At 44.2% G+C, this 17,224-nt stretch overlaps 2 protein-coding genes and 1 non-coding gene across 3 annotated transcripts; 2 read left to right on the top strand and 1 right to left on the bottom strand.

Annotated features, from left to right (window-relative positions):
* Nucleotides 1-173: 173 nt before the first annotated feature.
* Nucleotides 174-3,624, top strand: LOC133059749 (olfactory receptor 2H1-like). The gene has a single exon (XM_061147297.1). It carries the CDS (start codon nucleotides 656-658, stop codon nucleotides 1,592-1,594), a length of 939 nt encoding a protein of 312 aa, XP_061003280.1. The 5' UTR covers nucleotides 174-655; the 3' UTR covers nucleotides 1,595-3,624.
* Nucleotides 3,625-5,028: 1,404 nt separating this feature from the next.
* Nucleotides 5,029-5,135, bottom strand: LOC133060037 (U6 spliceosomal RNA). The gene has a single exon (XR_009693704.1). It is a non-coding gene; the product is annotated as a U6 spliceosomal RNA (small nuclear RNA).
* A 2,803-nt stretch (nucleotides 5,136-7,938) lies between these two features.
* On the top strand, nucleotides 7,939-9,016 carry LOC133059266 (olfactory receptor 2H1-like). The gene is made up of 2 exons (XM_061146262.1): nucleotides 7,939-8,012; nucleotides 8,137-9,016. The coding sequence occupies exons 1-2, from the start codon at nucleotides 7,939-7,941 to the stop codon at nucleotides 9,014-9,016; spliced, it is 954 nt and encodes a 317-aa protein (XP_061002245.1).
* The last annotated feature ends 8,208 nt before the right edge of the window (nucleotides 9,017-17,224 follow it).

Below are 17,224 nucleotides of genomic sequence, written 5' to 3'. Positions count from 1 at the left end.
ATCAACTCACCAACCAGGACTGCTGCTTCAGTGACTCAGGCAAGCAAACTTAACTGTCATTAGACACAAAGGGAAAACCTGTCTCTTAGATAAACATTCTGTTTCTGATAAGCTAACTTGAAAATAAACAAGCATAAAATCCATGGGGTATGAATAAGTAGCTCTAAAAATTCATCAGAACAATAGAGAAATGATCAAATCTAAAGACTTCGTTTACAATCAGAAAATGTATTCAAAGTATATACCTTGCTATTTCTTCCAAAAAATACATAAGGAAAAAGACAACACTTAGAATAGTGCTCTGAAAATAGCAGCACTCCATAAATGCACGTTGGGTGAATTAATTAATCCATGCTTTACCCCAGCTCCCTTTAAACTGAACCAGTGAATCTGAGACCAGTGTGAAGCTCCATCTATCTTCTGCACATTCATAGCTTCCTCACTCTCACTGGACCACATTTGACCAGGAGGAGCAGGGGAAGAGAAGGAGCTGCTGGACGGTGATGTGCTGGGAAAGAGGCTGAGTGAGTGATGACAGAAAAGAAATGTCCATCCGGTATGACCTGACAAGCACCCAGGGTGACTTATCATAAGACAGGTGGGAACACACAGCTCAGACAGCCCTCATCCCTCTAGGTCTGGACAGGAACAGGCCATGGTCAACCACAGCTCCCCAGTGGACTTTCTCCTTCTGGGCTTCTCTGAACACCCAGGGCTTGAAAGAATCCTCTTCGTGGTTGTCTTGATCTCTTACCTCCTGACTCTGGTGGGCAACACACTCATCATCCTGCTGTCCGTGCTGGATCCCAGGCTCCACTCCCCGATGTACTTTTTCCTCTCCAACCTCTCCTTCCTGGACCTCTGCTTCACCACAAGCTGTGTCCCGCAAATGCTGGTCCACCTCTGGGGCCCAAGGAAGACCATCAGCTTCCTTGGCTGCTCTGTCCAGCTGTTCATCTTCCTGTTCCTGGGGACCACGGAGTGTGTCCTCCTGACCGTGATGGCCTTTGATCGCTACGTGGCTGTCTGCCAGCCCCTCCACTATGCCACCATCATCCACCCCCGCCTGTGCCGGCAGCTGGCGGCCGTGGCCTGGGTGGTTGGGCTGCTGGAGTCAGTGGTCCAGACACCACCAACGCTCCGTCTGCCTTTCTGCCGCCACCAGCAAGTGGATGACTTTGTGTGTGAGGTCCCGGCTCTAATTCACCTCTCCTGTGGAGACACCACCTACAATGAGATCCAGATGGCTATTGCGAGTGTCTTCATCTTGGTTGTGCCTCTCAGCCTCATCCTGGTTTCTTACAGTGCCATTACCCGGGCAGTGCTGAGGATTAACACGGCCGTAGCATGGAGGAAGGCTCTGGGGACCTGCTCCTCCCATCTCATTGTGGTCACTCTCTTCTACAGTTCAGTCATTGCTGTCTACCTCCAGCCCAAAAATCCCTACGCCCAGAAGAGGGGCAAGTTCTTTGGTCTCTTCTATGCAGTGGGCACTCCTTTACTTAATCCCCTCATATACACCCTGAGGAACAAGGAGGTAAAGAGGGCGCTCAGGAGGTTGCTGGGGAAAGACAGGGACTCCAGGGAGAACTAAAGGTGAGCTGCTTGATGTGCTTTCATTGAGAGGATATTCTTTATTTTTTTTCAAACAAGTTTGACCCCTCCAGTCTACAGCCTTCCCTATACCTATCCAAGTTGCTATGGCCGGTCACAGTGTGTCTGTGTGTGTGTGTCTGTGTGTGTGTATGTTACAGGAGACATGTGTGTTGGAAAAAGGGAAACAGAGTTTAAAAAAAAAAAAAGAGTAGAGAGAACTTCAAGGAGCTTTGGTATGAGTGAAATCAAGGAGAGGTCTGGGGTCTACATGTAGGCAGGAGAAAGTGTCTTTGGATGGCGGGCCTTCCCTGCTACCCCTCCCCGTGCACTTTTCCCGTACTTTACAAAGGGGAGAAAACAGCCCCTGAATGCAGGGAACGGGGCCTGAAGGAAGCCTGCAGCCTGGAGGACAGGTAGACAAGAACTGTTGTCCCAGGACTGTGAGTGTTCAGGGCCCCACCAGCCTGTGCTTCAGACGACACTCGCACCCATCAGCTGATGCCACATGGCCTGCAGGCTCCTGCTGGGTTGCCAGGGTCTCAACAGTTGAGCAAAGCAAAGACTAAACCCCTGAGGTCTCCACTCCCAGGCAGAATGTATTAATCATGTCTTTCATTTGTTATATCCTGATGCTTTGACATCTGGGGTTTTGTTGACTCTGGAGGGACTTGCCCCAAGACTAGCTCATTCCTGGACTTCCCTGATGGCACAATGCATAAGGATTCGCCTGCCAGTGCAGGGGACACAGGTTCAACCCCTGGTCCTGGAAGATTCTGCATGCCTCGGAGCAATGGTGCCACAACTACCAAGCCCCTGCTCTAGAGCCTGAGAACCGCAACTAATGAAGCCTGCCAGCTCTAGAATCCTTGAGCCAAAACTAGTGAACCCCAATGCTGCAGCTTCTGAAACCCGCGTGCCCTAGAGCCAGCAAGCCACAATTACTGACCCTGAATGCTGCAACTACTGAAGCCCAGGCACCTAGAGCCTGTGCTCCGCAATAAGAGAAGCCACCTCATGTGAAACCTATGCACCGGATCTAGAGAGCAGCCCCTGCCACAACTGGAGAAAGCCCTGGCACAACAGCTGCGCAGTAAAAGGTCACCCTGAGAGTGGCTTTTCAAATGCAAATCAACCAACTCAGAGCCCAGACCCCAATCACCTCCTTCATCACGCTCTCACACTCCAGGCCACCATCCACCCACCCTAATCTCGCCAGGGCCAGGTTCCAGACAACTAGAAACAGCCCCTTTGGCAGAGTCCACTGAAATTATACAAACTAGCTAGTTCTCAACCTCCTTCTGTCTTGTCCACTCCTTTCTGCCGAAACCATGTGAAAGCCTCTTGCCCACAGTTCTCTGCTCCTCTCTCTTCCTGTGACCAACTTTGCTGCTTTCTAATGTGGCCCTGCACGGCCACCTGCTCTTGAAATCTATGAGTAATAAGGCATCTCTTCAGAGACCATCATTTTCTAAACTGTTGGCATAACCGATTTTCACACCTATAGTTTAAGACAGTTTTAGAGGTGTGTCAGTTACCTCTTGCTGTCACTTACAGTAAGTCCCCCTCCCCTTACAGATTTCACAAATAGAAATCCTCACCTCCAAAGTCACTGAGTGTCATGTTGGTCCTGACTGGCCAGACCCTAGTTGACAACAGAGAACCTGCCCACTGGAGCTGGGGATTTACAGCCTGCAGCTGTTACAGGAGGAAACATGGGTTCCTTCTGGGAAAGACTAACCCAGGGGATTTCCTACCCATTGAGGGCCAGAGTTCAGAGAAATGCTGCCCCTTCAAGAGATGTGAAAACAAACCTGGGATCCTGGTCATCCCTCTTTCCTCTTCCCTTCCTGTGTGAAATTACCTCCCTCCCAGAGACAGAACAGACCTGGACTCCCTGGCTGCCTTCATTCTTGATCAAAAACATTTTTTTCCTCAGGAGTTTTCACACATCCTTGGCTACGAATGCAGCATCAGAATGGATCCTCTTGCTCTGTGTTCTAAAAAAGTAAAATTCTCTTCAAGACAGAATATTCTCAGTTTATTTATTTTCTGCAGTTTTTGTTGCTTAGTTGCTAAGTCATGCCCAACCCTTTTGTGACCCCATGGACTGTAGTCCACCAGGCTCCTCTGTCCATGGGATTTCCCAGGCAAGAATACTGGAGTGAGTTGTCATTTCCTTCTGCAGAGGATCTTCCCTGCCCAGGGATCGAACCCACATCTCCTACATTGGTTCTTTACTACTGAGCCACCTGAGAAGACCCTGTTTATTCTCTAGCAATATAAAAATAAATCAGACAAGGAGTAGAATTAGACTGTGGGAATTCTGACAGGTTAAGGAGATGGAGTAAGTAGCGCATAGGCCCATGAACCTCCCATCTTGCCCCAGGATGATGGAGTGGCCTTGACCAAATCAATCCACCCATCGAGTCCTCCATGGGGAAGATGCTTCCTTTCCTTCTAGGAGTAAAGTCTCATGAGAGAATGTGAGAAAGTGCTTTGAAAACACACTATTAACAGAATAGAAAAAATAATGCTTTAGAAATGCAAACCAAACCCAAAAATTAATTAATCAATTTTAAAAAATAAAATAAACATGGCGTCCTGGGACTTCCCTGATGGTCCCGAGGTTGAGAATCCATCTTCCAAAGCAGGGGATGTGGGTTCAATCCCTGACTGGGGAACTAAGAGCCCACATGCTATGAAACCCTAAAATCACAGCTAGCAAAAAGCCTGCCCATGGCAACTAAGACCTCAGGCAGAGCCAAAAAAATAAAAATGGGATCCTGAATTGATGAATCAGAGGCTTGAAAGGACTATCTGGAAGCCTGGGGGGACTCTCTGAAGGTGGTAGAAAGGAGAGATCACTTTGTTCTCCCTACTGACAGAATCGGTGGGTGATCTTTTTACCTCCCACAGGGATGACTATTGCTGGCGCATCTCCTCTAAATATCCCCCTCCCCTGCTCCCCCCACCCTCTCTACAATGACTAGTGACTAGCTAATTAACCTGAACTGTGAGGCCCCAGGGTCTTAGCAGAGTAATGAGTGCTACCTCTCCGTGGGATGGGAGTCCTGGGACCCCTCCCTCCACCACCACACAGTGTCAATCCTTAACCTCCCTTGCCATTAAAACAGGCTAACAGCTCCTCTAGACAGAGGGAGAAGATTGTTCGCAAGGAGCTCCACAGCATAGGTAACTCTGACCTCCACCCCACTGGCCTCCCCTTCCCTCCAGAGATATTCAGGGCTGTGGTTGGGGCACAGTCTCTGCAACCCACTGCGTGAGTGTGTGCTAAGTCACTTCAGTCATGTCTGACTCTTTGTGACCCCATGGACTGTAGCCGGCCAGGCTCCTCTGTTCATGGGATTCTCCAGGCAAAAATACTGGAGTGGGTTCTACAACTCACTACTTAGTTTCAAATATCAGCTTACTAACTACATTGTCTGGGTAAAGTTATTTAAACATTCTTGAGCAGGGGCCATTGCTAATCTTCTCTGTATCATTCTAATTTTAGTATATGTGCTGCCCAGAGGGAGCACAAGCTATTTAAATATTCTTAGTTTCAATTATCTCATCTTCCTTAGCGACTAAACCACCACCACTACCGCCAAAAGGAAGATAACACAGAGAACTGTGGTAAGGACAATCAGCGATGTGCCGGCAAAGGTTTAACAACCAGCTTGGCTGTGGGGGAGCCCTGTCTTAAAGTGTTTAAATTGAAGTGTTGCCAGTTTCCATTATGTAAATATTTCTGCCATGGCTGATTCAAGCTACCAATAGTTTAGCATGTGTTTGACAAAATTCCTGAAAATTAAACAATCAAGAGCTAATATGAGTCAACTGCAACACATCACAGGTACATACGCTTAGAAAAGTGCCTAGCAATAAGTATTAGCAATCTGTATTGTGATCAGAGACCTACTGCCCATTCAAGGATGTCCATTCCTCTTTACTTTAGGTTTTCCCCTCGATGTCCAAAAGAAGGCAAGGCACCAGTTAAGAGTTTTGTCATCACTGGCAGCAGAAGAGATTTTTATGTGATTGAGGGTAAATAAAAAGCTTGTTCTCCTCCTTTGAGGCATGAGTTTTCATGTTTCACATGTCTTCAACAGCTTCAAACTAAAACAGGGACTAGAATCCCGGCCCCGAAACTAACTGGCTGGTTGACCTTAGCCAAGTTACTTAACCTCTCTGAAACTGTCCCTTTCTTGGTAAATTTGGGTTAATAACATCATATTGCAGCGTTACTATGAGAACCAGGTGTTCAAAGAGTTGACCGGCACCAAGCTTGACTCGTAGGAAGTATTTAACAAATGTTGTGCCTAATAGCTAAAGCAGGTACTGATCATTGGATTATTTAAAACTCCTTTTAGTGGACCCGCCAACCCCTGCCCTGGCTCCTAGCACAAGGCTGGTACTTTTGGGGTGCAAAAACTGTATCAATGCATAAGCTGAAGAATGAATGTGTCAGAGGGAAAGGGACTAGGAGGAAGATGCTAAATGAAAATAAAAGTTGAAAAGACAGATGAAAGGAGAGAAAAAGAAGAGACTCACTAAGAAAGATCTCACTTAAAGAGACTCAAGAATAGAGCAGAGGAAGAAAGGGAGCGAAATGGCGAAAGAATGAGAAAGTTAGAAATGCAAAAAAAAAGATTAGGATGATAGCTGGTGAATTAATCTTAAAAAATAGTTGGTTATTGATTAAGGGTACAAGGGCTTTTATAGTAAATAAAATAAAGGAGGTGATGACTGCTCAAGGGGCCTGGGATTTCTTTTTTGGGAGATGAAACATTCTGGAACTGATAATGCTGGTTGCACAATTTATGAATATACGAAAAACCATTAGGTTATACACTTTAAAAGGGTGAATTTATGGTGTGTAAAATATATCTTCAAAAAAGAAAACAAAGTCACAATTTAAAATTCAAAATGTTAAAAACAAATTCAAAATGGTGGTTACACTTTCAGGAACGGGCAATTGAGCAGTCAGGGAGGGGCCCCTAGGAGCTTCTAAGATACTTGAGACGTTGGTTCAGTCCAGGTTGGCACATATAACAGGGTTGACTTTATTACTCTTTAGACTATAGAGATATGCTTTGCTTACACTTTCATTTGAGCATGTAACAATCTGAAAGTACTTTTAAATATATCCTATAAAGGAGAAAAGAACTATGGAAGAAAAAGAAAGAACAAACCAAAAAAGATACAAAAGCAGAACTTTCTGGCAAGAAGGGGATACAATAGAGCTTAAACACGGATGGAGATCTTGTGATGGGAGATGTTCAGGCCACCCTAGAGATTCAGGGGGCACTTTTGCCACCTGCCACCATCCCCCAGCGGCCTTCTGAAGGTCTCGTAAGACCAGAGAACCCTGAGTCCTTGTCTCTCAACTGCCAGAGTGGCTGCAGCCTCCACCCGATTCCTGAGCTGACCTTATATACCCCAGTACTTCCCTATTTTTTTTTTAATCCAGTTACCTCCTCTAGGAAGCTTTCCCAGATACACCTACCCAAGTTGGTCTGTCATCTTTCTGACTTTTCCTCTAATTCAGTCAGTGTGTTGGTATTCCTGACCTTTATCTTGGAGTCTTTGACAATATTCCTGAGATCTCCTCCATGATTTTAATGTACAGGGGACCACCTCGCCTCCTGCCTGTAGGCTTTCTGTGGCAGAGACTGAGCACGTGGATCAACTTACCAACCGGGACTGCTGCTTCAGTGACTCAGGCAAGCAAACTTAACTGTCATTAGACACAAAGGGAAAACCTGTCTCTTAGATAAACATTCTGTTTCTGATAAGCTAACTTGAAAATAAACAAGCATAAAATCCATGGGGTATGAATAAGTAGCTCTAAAAATTCATCAGAACAATAGAGAAATGATCAAATCTAAAGACTTCGTTTACAATCAGAAAATGTATTCAAAGTATATACCTTGCTATTTCTTCCAAAAAATACATAAGGAAAAAGACAACACTTAGAATAGTGCTCTGAAAATAGCAGCACTCCATAAATGCACGTTGGGTGAATTAATTAATCCATGCTTTACACCAGCCCCCTTTAAACTGAACCAGTGAATCTGAGACCAGTGTGAAGCTCCATCTATCTTCTGCACATTCATAGCTTCCTCACTCTCACTGGACCACATTTGACCAGGAGGAGCAGGGGAAGAGAAGGAGCTGTTGGGTGGTGATGTGCTGGGAAAGAGGCTGAGTGAGTGATGACAGAAAAGAAGTGTCCATCCGGTATGACCTGACAAGCACCCAGGGTGACTTATCATGAGACAGGTGGGAACACACAGCTCAGACAGCCCTCATCCCTCTAGGTCTGGACAGGAACAGGCCATGGTCAACCACAGCTCCCCAGTGGACTTTCTCCTTCTGGGCTTCTCTGAACACCCAGGGCTTGAAAGAATCCTCTTCGTGGTTGTCTTTTTTTTTTTTTAATTTTATTTTTATTTTTTTTTTTCCAGTGGGTTTTGTCATACATTGATATGAATCAGCCATGGATTTACATGTATTCCCAATCCTGAACCCCCCTCCCTTCGTGGTTGTCTTGATCTCTTACCTCCTGACTCTGGTGGGCAACACACTCATCATCCTGCTGTCCGTGCTGGATCCCAGGCTCCACTCCCCGATGTACTTTTTCCTCTCCAACCTCTCCTTCCTGGACCTCTGCTTCACCACAAGCTGTGTCCCGCAAATGCTGGTCCACCTCTGGGGCCCAAGGAAGACCATCAGCTTCCTTGGCTGCTCTGTCCAGCTCTTCATCTTCCTGTTCCTGGGGACCACGGAGTGTGTCCTCCTGACCGTGATGGCCTTTGATCGCTATGTGGCTGTCTGCCAGCCCCTCCACTATGCCACCATTATCCACCCCCGCCTGTGCCGGCAGCTGGCGGCCGTGGCCTGGGTGGTTGGGCTGCTGGAGTCAGTGGTCCAGACACCACCAACGCTCCGTCTGCCTTTCTGCCGCCACCAGCAAGTGGATGACTTTGTGTGTGAGGTCCCGGCTCTAATTCGCCTCTCCTGTGGAGACACCACCTACAATGAGATCCAGATGGCTATTGCGAGTGTCTTCATCTTGGTTGTGCCTCTCAGCCTCATCCTGGTTTCTTACAGTGCCATTACCCGGGCAGTGCTGAGGATTAACACGGCCGTAGCATGGAGGAAGGCTCTGGGGTCCTGCTCCTCCCATCTCATTGTGGTCACTCTCTTCTACAGTTTAGTCATTGCTGTCTACCTCCAGCCCAAAAATCCCTACGCCCAGAAGAGGGGCAAGTTATTTGGTCTCTTCTATGCAGTGGGCACTCCTTTACTTAATCCCCTCATATACACCCTGAGGAACAAGGAAGTAAAGAGGGCACTCAGGAGGTTGCTGGGGAAAGACAGGGACTCCAGGGAAAGCCGAGGGACAGCTGCCTGATGTGCTGGAAAAGCAAGAACAGCTTCTCAGTGGTTTTGTCAGGAAGTCTGTGTCCACACAACTCTGCCCTCCTCATACCCATCATACCACAGAAATGGATGGCAGGCCCCTCTGTGTGTGTGCAAGTGTGAGTGTGGATGTGTGACACAGAGAGATGCCTCAGAGATGGATGACAGCCCCTGTGTGTGCGTGCACACAAGTGTGAGTGTGTATGTGCAACACAGAGAGAGACACACAAAGCGAAACAAAAACTGAAAATGTGTTAAGTGGACTTATGTAGCCCTGTATGAAGCATATGAATCAAATTTAATATTTTCCCTATTTTGTGAATGTTGATCTCCCCAACTTTATCATTTCCATTTCTAACTCACCTCCTTGTCACATTGTCACTATTTCTTCACCTCCACTTCTAATTTCTACTGTAGTTTCTTTAGTTCTCTTAAGTTTTTTCCACTTCCCCAAGCTGGTTTTAGAAAAGGCAGAGGAGCCAGAGATCAAATTGCCAACATCCAATGGATCATCGAAAAAGCAAGAGGGTTCCAGAAAAACATCTATTTCTGCTTTATTGACTATGCCAAAGCCTTTGACTATGTGGATCACAATAAACTGAGGAAAATTCTGAAAGAGATGGGAATACCAGACCACCTGACCTGCCTCTTGAGAAACCTATATGCAGGTCAGGAAGCAACAGTTAGAACTGGACATGGAACAGCAAACTGGTTCCAAATAGAAAAAGGAGTCTGTCAAGGCTGTATATTGTCACCCTGCTTATTTAACTTATATGCAGAGTACATCATGAGAAACACTGGGCTGGAAGAAGCACAAGCTGGAATCAAGATTGCTGGGAGAAATATCAATAACCTCAGATATGCAGATGGCACCACCCTTATGGCAGAAAGTGAAGAAGAACTAAAAAACCTCTTGATGAAAGTGAAAGAGGAGAGTGAAAAAGTTGGCTTAAAGCTCAACATTCAGAAAACCAAGATCATGGCATCTGGTTCCATCACTTCATGGGAAATAGATGGGGAAACAGTGGAAACAGTGGCTGACTTTATTTTGGGGGACTCCAAAATCACTGCAGATGGTGATTGCAGCCATGAAATTAAAAGACGCTTACTCCTTGGAAGGAAAGTTATGACCAACCTAGACAGCATATTAAAAAGCAGAGACATTACTTTGCCAACAAAGGTCCATCTGGTCAAGGCTATGGTTTTCCCAGTGGCCATGTATGGATGTGAGAGTTGGACTGTGATGAAAGCTGAGCACCAAAAAATTGATGCTTTTGAACTGTGGTGTTGGAGAAGCCTCTTGAGAGTCCCTTGGACTGCAAGGAAATCCAACCAGTCCATCCTAAAGGAGATCAGTCCTGGGTGTTCATTGGAAGGACTGATGTTGAAGCTGAAACTCCAATACTTTGGCCACCTCATGCAGAGTTGACTCACTGGAAAAGACCCCGATGCTGGGAGGGATTGGGGGCAGGAGGAGAAGGGGACAACAGAGGATGAGATGGCTGGATGACATCACCGACTCGGTGAACTTGAGTTTGGGTAAACTCCGGGAGTTGGTGATGGACAGGGAGGCCTGGTGTGCTGCGGTTCATGGGGTCGCAAAGATCGGACAAAACTGAGCGACTGAACTGAACTGAACTGATGTGTCTATTTTGCTATCTCATTCTATTTTACCCCCACATGACAGCAAGGAGATAGGGAGATGAAGCCCAGGGAGTTCTGAGACACACCCAAGGACACACAGTGTTAGGACTAAATCCCAGGTCCCACAAGTTCCATCAGGCAGCTTCACAATTCCAGGCAGTTGTTCTCATACCAGCATCAAACATTTCCATATACTTGGGCTGGAAGTCAGAACAGAGGCTTAGGAGAAACCTTAGTTTCTTCAGTTCTACTGTTTCCTCTTCTCTGGCACCCACAGATAACAGACCAACCTCTAAGACAAGAGAGGGAGACATCAAAATATTTATGCTGGTGGAACAGTTTTGACAAGGAAGGATTGGTGCCATCTAATGGATCTTCCCTGTAGCTCAGACAGTAAAGAATCTGCCTATAATGCAGGAGACCCGGGTTCTATCCTTGGGTTGGGAAGATCCTCTGGAGAAGGGAATGGCAAACCATTCCAGTATTCTTGCCTGGAGAATCCCATGAAAAGAAGAGCCTGGCGGGCTAGCTCATGGGTCTCAAAAAGTCAGACACGACTGAGTGACTAACACTACTAATGGCAATATGTGGTATTACATCTGGCATCTCAGACTCCTGACCTAAGACCTGTCCAGGGTCATCAGTCCTTTATTCTTGCTCAGAAAGATGATAATTATCATATTGTTATTATTATTTAAATAGTATGATATCCCAGGTGCCATTTAAAGTAGTTTACACACATTAGCTCTTTTAATCTCTATTACGGTACTATGAAACATGTAATATCCTTTATCAGATGCAGAAACTAAGACCCAAAATTTAGTAGCAGCTTAACAATGTCAGAGATGTGGACCCAAGAGGACTCGGTTGAGTTTTCATGATCTTCATCCTGCAGTTGGATACAAATAGTGTCTCCCCAGCCCAGGTGAGAATTCTCAAGCTCTCAGTAGAGGAAATTGGGGACTTCTCTGACCATGCTCCCAGTGTAGAACACCTGGGTTCCATCCCTGATCAGAGAACTAGACCCACATGCCCTAAGTGTTCCCATGCTACAACTAAAAGATCTTGTATGCTGCAACTGAGACCCAGTGCAACCATAAGTATTTTTTTTTTAACTTTGAGGAAATCATCCCAGTCTAAAAAGTGTTTGCTCCCCTGGAATAAGAGTTTATAACATGCTCCAAAGTATCCCAAGAAACAATAGCCTGCCTGGAGGAAGTTTTGGTACATGGTGTGTGTTCCTCAGTTCCTGCACTGGATTTCAGAGTCCTAGAAGCAAGGACCAGGAAGTTGCAGAAAGTTGGTCCCTAATTAGTTCTATAAAAGAATGAGTGAGTGAATGTCTCTGAAGACCGTGTAAAGGGTTCTGGAGTCCTCATCTCACAGATACCATGTCCCAGCTTTCCCATGGCAATGACAGCAATACCAAATTCTCTCAGGTATGTGCTGATAAAATACTTAAAAGGAAAAGCCTGGGTTTGGTGGCTCAGATGGTAAAGAATCCACCTGCAATGTGGAGCCCAGGTTCAATCCCTGGATCGGGAAGATCCCCTGGAGAAGGGAATGGCACTCCAGTATTCTTTTTTTTTTTTTTCCCAATATTCTTGCCTGGAGAATTTCATGGATGGAGGAGCCTGGCAGGCTCCAGTCCATGGGGTCACAAAGAGTCGGGCACAACTTAGTGACTAACACTTCCACCTCCATTCCAGTCCCAACACAAAACAGATTTGATTCAACATTTACTCTGGCATCAGCAAACAACAGCAGCATTAACTCTATTTTAATCCTAATCCTCATTTCAGCCATCCATGAACTAATCTTGTCTCCTTGGCCTCCTTACTAGCCTTATCATAATTTCAATGTAGATCTCCCATTTTGTTTATTAATTCTAATCTTGCCCTACAGTGAATGCTAAGCCTAATTCCACTTTTCAAACATTTGTAATACATTTTTTTCATGATTACCTATTGGGCTACACCATGAAGGTTCTCAAGCCCTGTAAACACCCAGCCTTAAGTCTGAAGAAAGAGCCCAGAACAGTGACAGAGACATCAATGATTTACTGAATATCAGTTTATTGGCTAGAGAAAGATCTTGGAGTGATCCCCACACAGCATAAGGCATAGAGCAGACATTAGCTGTGGGGGTAGGGAAGAGGGGAGGTTACCAGTTATAGGGGAAATTGACTTCTGGTTTGCCCATCTATTACCAGGGAAACGAGCAAAGGAGCACACCTCTCATCAGTTCAGTTCAGTTCAGTTCAGTCGCTCAGTCATGTCCAGCTCTTTGCAACCCCATGGACTATAGCATGCAAACCTCCCTGTCCATCACCAACTCCTGGAGTTTACTCAAACTCATGTCCATTGAGGTGGTGATGCCATCCAACCATCTCATCCTCTGTCATCCCCTTCTCCTCCCGCTTTTAGTCTTTCTCAGATTGGCTGTAGTTACCATCTGCAGTGAGTTTGGAGCCCCCAAAAATAAAGGCTGTCACTGTTTCCACTGTTTCCCCATCTATTTGCCATGAAGTGATAGGACCAGATGCCATGATCTTAGTTTTCTGAATGTTGAGCTTTAAGCCAACTTTTTCACTCTCCTCTTTCACTTTCACCGAGAGGCTCTTTAGTTCTTTGCTTTCTGCCATAAGGGTGGTGTCACCTGCATATCTGAGGTTATTGATTTTTCTCCTGACAAACTTGATTCCAGCGTGTACTTCATCCAGCCTGGCATTTTGCATGATGTACTCTGCATATTAAAGCAGGGTGACAATATACAACCTTGACATACTCCTTTCCTGATTCGGAACCATTCTGTTATTCCATGTCCAGTTCTAACTGTTGCTTCTTGACCTGCATACAGATTTCTCAGGAGGCAGGTTAACCCCTCCATTACGTCAGTCAAGGATCAGATGTTTTTCTCTGATAAACTAGCATAGTGAAACTGTTCTGACCTGACCCAAAGATAAGAACAATCACTGCCGGAGCCTGGGGCCAGCACGGAGATAGTTACTGATTAAGCTCTATGACTAAGGGGGGGAAAGTCAGTCCTGTGAGTAGGGAGAGGTAAGGCAGGAACTGGTCAGCAGGAGTGAACAGAGAGAGCAAAAGAGCATCCATCTTGAGTGGCCTGACCATATACCACCTCCATCTTCTTTCTCTTAGTGGAACCAGAAAACCTCTACTCTTCTTGCCTGTTTATCAACTTCCTCTGCCCAGAGGCCCTAATGTTCCTATACAAGAAAGTCCTTTCTAGACAGACTGTAGGGGAAATACAATAGAGAATTAAATGAAGCTGTGTAAACAATATGTTTTCATGAAACCTGATTTGTTGAATAAATGGTTTAACAGAGGCTTTAGGACTAACATTCCGAACGCACTCAGTCTGTGTGGACACTTATCTATTAGATACTCCACCACGAGATCACTCAATCACAATCTCAAAGTGTCTGAAGCAGATCGAGATGGTCAGAGACACAATTCCAACATAAATAGCCACTACACAACTGAGTCTGGGGCAAGTACGAGGCCAAAGGCATAGAGAATGAAAGAATAAAGTGTACGAGTGTGTGTGTGTGGGTAGTGTGGGTATCAGAGAATTCTTCCAAGAGGTTTGAAACACAGCAGAGGAATCAATATTAATATGAAATATTTACCAATTCACTGTGTGGAAATGAGCTAATGTATGTTGTGCATTAAGATAGGAAGAGTTCTGGCCAACTCTTTTATCTTAAAATGTAAATTATGGGAGTGGGTCTGGTGAGGTCTTTGCAACCTCCAGACTTTCTTTGGATTCATTGGAGAGTATATAACTCCATTGCTAACACTAGCAAAGGGGTACTCTTTTGCCCCCTTCTGATGCCTATGTCAGAAGCTTTCTCTATCTCCTTTATACTTTAATAAAACTTTATCTGATGCCTATGTCAGAAGCTTTCTCTATCTCCTTTATACTTTAATAAAACTTTATCTGATGCCTATGTCAGAAGCTTTCTCTATCTCCTTTATACTTTAATAAAACTTTATTACACACAAAAAGAAAAGAAAGATAGGAAGAGTTACACTGGGGAACCAAATGATTAAGGGAAAAATGTAGGTTATGTTAGAAACATATAGAGGGGCTTCCCCGATGATTCAGCAGGTAAAGAATCTGCCTGCAATGAAGGAGATACAGGTTCAATCCCTGGGTCGGGAAGATCCCCTGGAGGAGGAAATGGCAACCCACTCTAGTATTCTTGCCTGGAAAATCCCATGAAGAGAGGAGCTTACAGTCCACAGGGTCACAAAGAGTTGGATACCACTTAGTAGAGCAGAGAGAGAGAAACATATAGAAGCTACTGAATTGGATACAAATGGAAACATTTGTACAGATAATTAAAAATCAGAAGATCTACAGCCTATGAGTGTATGTAATATGACACATAAGTTGGCAGCATTTAAGGGACATTATTCAAGAACCTCAAGATATAATCACCAGTTCACTTCTGAAGGGCTCACTGAACCATGAAAAGTCAGGGCTCATGATTTTTTGGGAACCCTGGGTGTTCAGAGAAGCCCAGAAGGAGGAAGTTCACCAGCGAGCTGTGGTTAACCATGGCCTATTCCTGTCCAGACCTAGAGGACTTTTCCTGAGGGCTGTCTGAACGTGTGTTCTCACCTGTTTTATAATAGCTCACCCTGGGTTCTTGTCAGGTCATACCTGGTGGACGTTCTCTTCTGTCATCACTCACTCAGCCTCTTTCCCAGCACATCACCATCCAGCAGCTCCTTCTCTTCCCCTGTTCCTCCTGGTCAAATGTGGTCCAGTGGGAGTGAGGAAGCCATGAATGTGCAGAAAACACATGGAGCCTCACAATGGAATCTCAGACTCACCAAGTGAAGACAAAAGAAACTAATGTAAAATATGGATTAATGAATTAGTTTTCATTAATTCAGCAATCAGTTATTAAGCACCTATTTTGTTGAATACTGCACTATTTCTCAATATTCTGTTATGTATCCAGAAGGTATTAACAAAGCAATACTTTTGACTGAACTTCTCTTTCATAAGTATGTAGTTTGGGGGTGGGGGAGTGTCCTTTTGCAGTTTCCTCTTTCCTGGGTTTTCTCCTTAATTTCCTGATAGAATAACTCTCTTTTTTCAAGGGTCAAATGTCCTCTAGCTTCTCCTTGCTTTTGATCATGCCCACTGACTTTATGTGAAGTTGTTTTTTATATATTTTTTATTTTCAGAGAATTTATCATTATTATTGACAGGAGAGGTAATCTAATGCAGGCTGTTCTCTTTGTTGTAAATTTTCAGATTCTTTTATTTTATTCTCTCTGTGTTGTACTACAGGGGAAGAAGCACAAATTCAAGAATCTCAAGTTTTTGGTTTTTTTTTTTTTTTTGAATCTCAAGTTTTGAAGAGCCATTTAGGACGTTGTTTAATCTTCATTTGATGCACCAAAATCCCCTTACAACTCATCATTTTTTGAATCATCTGAGGTCATTTTTTCCCATTCTTTTTTTTTTTAGTTCCTTATTGATAAATGTTGTTTCTATTTTTAACTACAAATAATACCACATGACTATATACTTGCATTGACATATACTTTATTTAATACATATGAGTATATTAATAGAATAAATTCCTGAAGTGGAATTGTTGGATTTAGGATATGTATATGAGTTTTTTTAAAAATTATATTTTTGTCACCAACTTTGGTACCACAAATGAATATATGTAATATATGCAAACTCTAACACATAATTTTGTCATAATCAACACTCACGGTTTTCAAATTTTTATGACAGCTTAAATGCACACATATATGGTCCAAACACTGATTATTCAATTTTGCTTATATTTATTTCCCTTTAGAACCATTTATGTTTTAGGTCATAATACTGAGTGAGTGAGTGAATGAAAGTCACTGAATAGTGTCCAGCTCTTTGCAATCTCATGGACTATACGCTCAATGGAATTCTCCAGGCAAATACTGGAGAGGGTAGCCTTTCCCTTCTCCAGGGGATCTTCCCAACCCAGGGATCAAACCCAGGTCTCCTACATTGCTGGCAGATTTCTTTACCAGCTGAGCCACCAGGGAAGCCCAGGTTATGACATTATTGTACCTTTAATAAAATTAATCTCTTAATTAATTTATGTTAATCTCTGAATTAATTAATAAGGTAACACACATTATGGAGAAGGAAATGGCAGCCCACTCCAGTATTCATGCCTGGAGAATCTCATGAACAGAGGAGTCTGGCAGGCTACAGTCCATGGAGTCACAAACAGTTGAACACAACCAAGCGACTAACAAAACATACATTAGTTATATTCAATACATTGTGTCACCAAACATTAAGTTCCCAAAGTTAAACTTTAGACTCTAAATATAACAGGATAGGCTATCAGAGGGTTCTTAAATGCCTTATTCCCTGTTGAAAATCTTTAAGTAACTCCTATCAGCATTTAGATTGGGCTTCATTTATTTAAAAAACAAATATACTCTGAATTTCAAAGTAACTTATCTCTTTCTCTGTCTCTCTGTGTAGTTTTGCTTGGTTTGAAGAGTTA

This window comes from Dama dama, chromosome 7 (assembly GCF_033118175.1).
Source record: "Dama dama isolate Ldn47 chromosome 7, ASM3311817v1, whole genome shotgun sequence".
In the NCBI taxonomy this organism is placed as follows: domain Eukaryota; kingdom Metazoa; phylum Chordata; class Mammalia; order Artiodactyla; family Cervidae; genus Dama; species Dama dama.
Note: the sequence above shows the minus strand (reverse complement) of the source record. Positions and strands in the feature narration are given on the sequence as shown.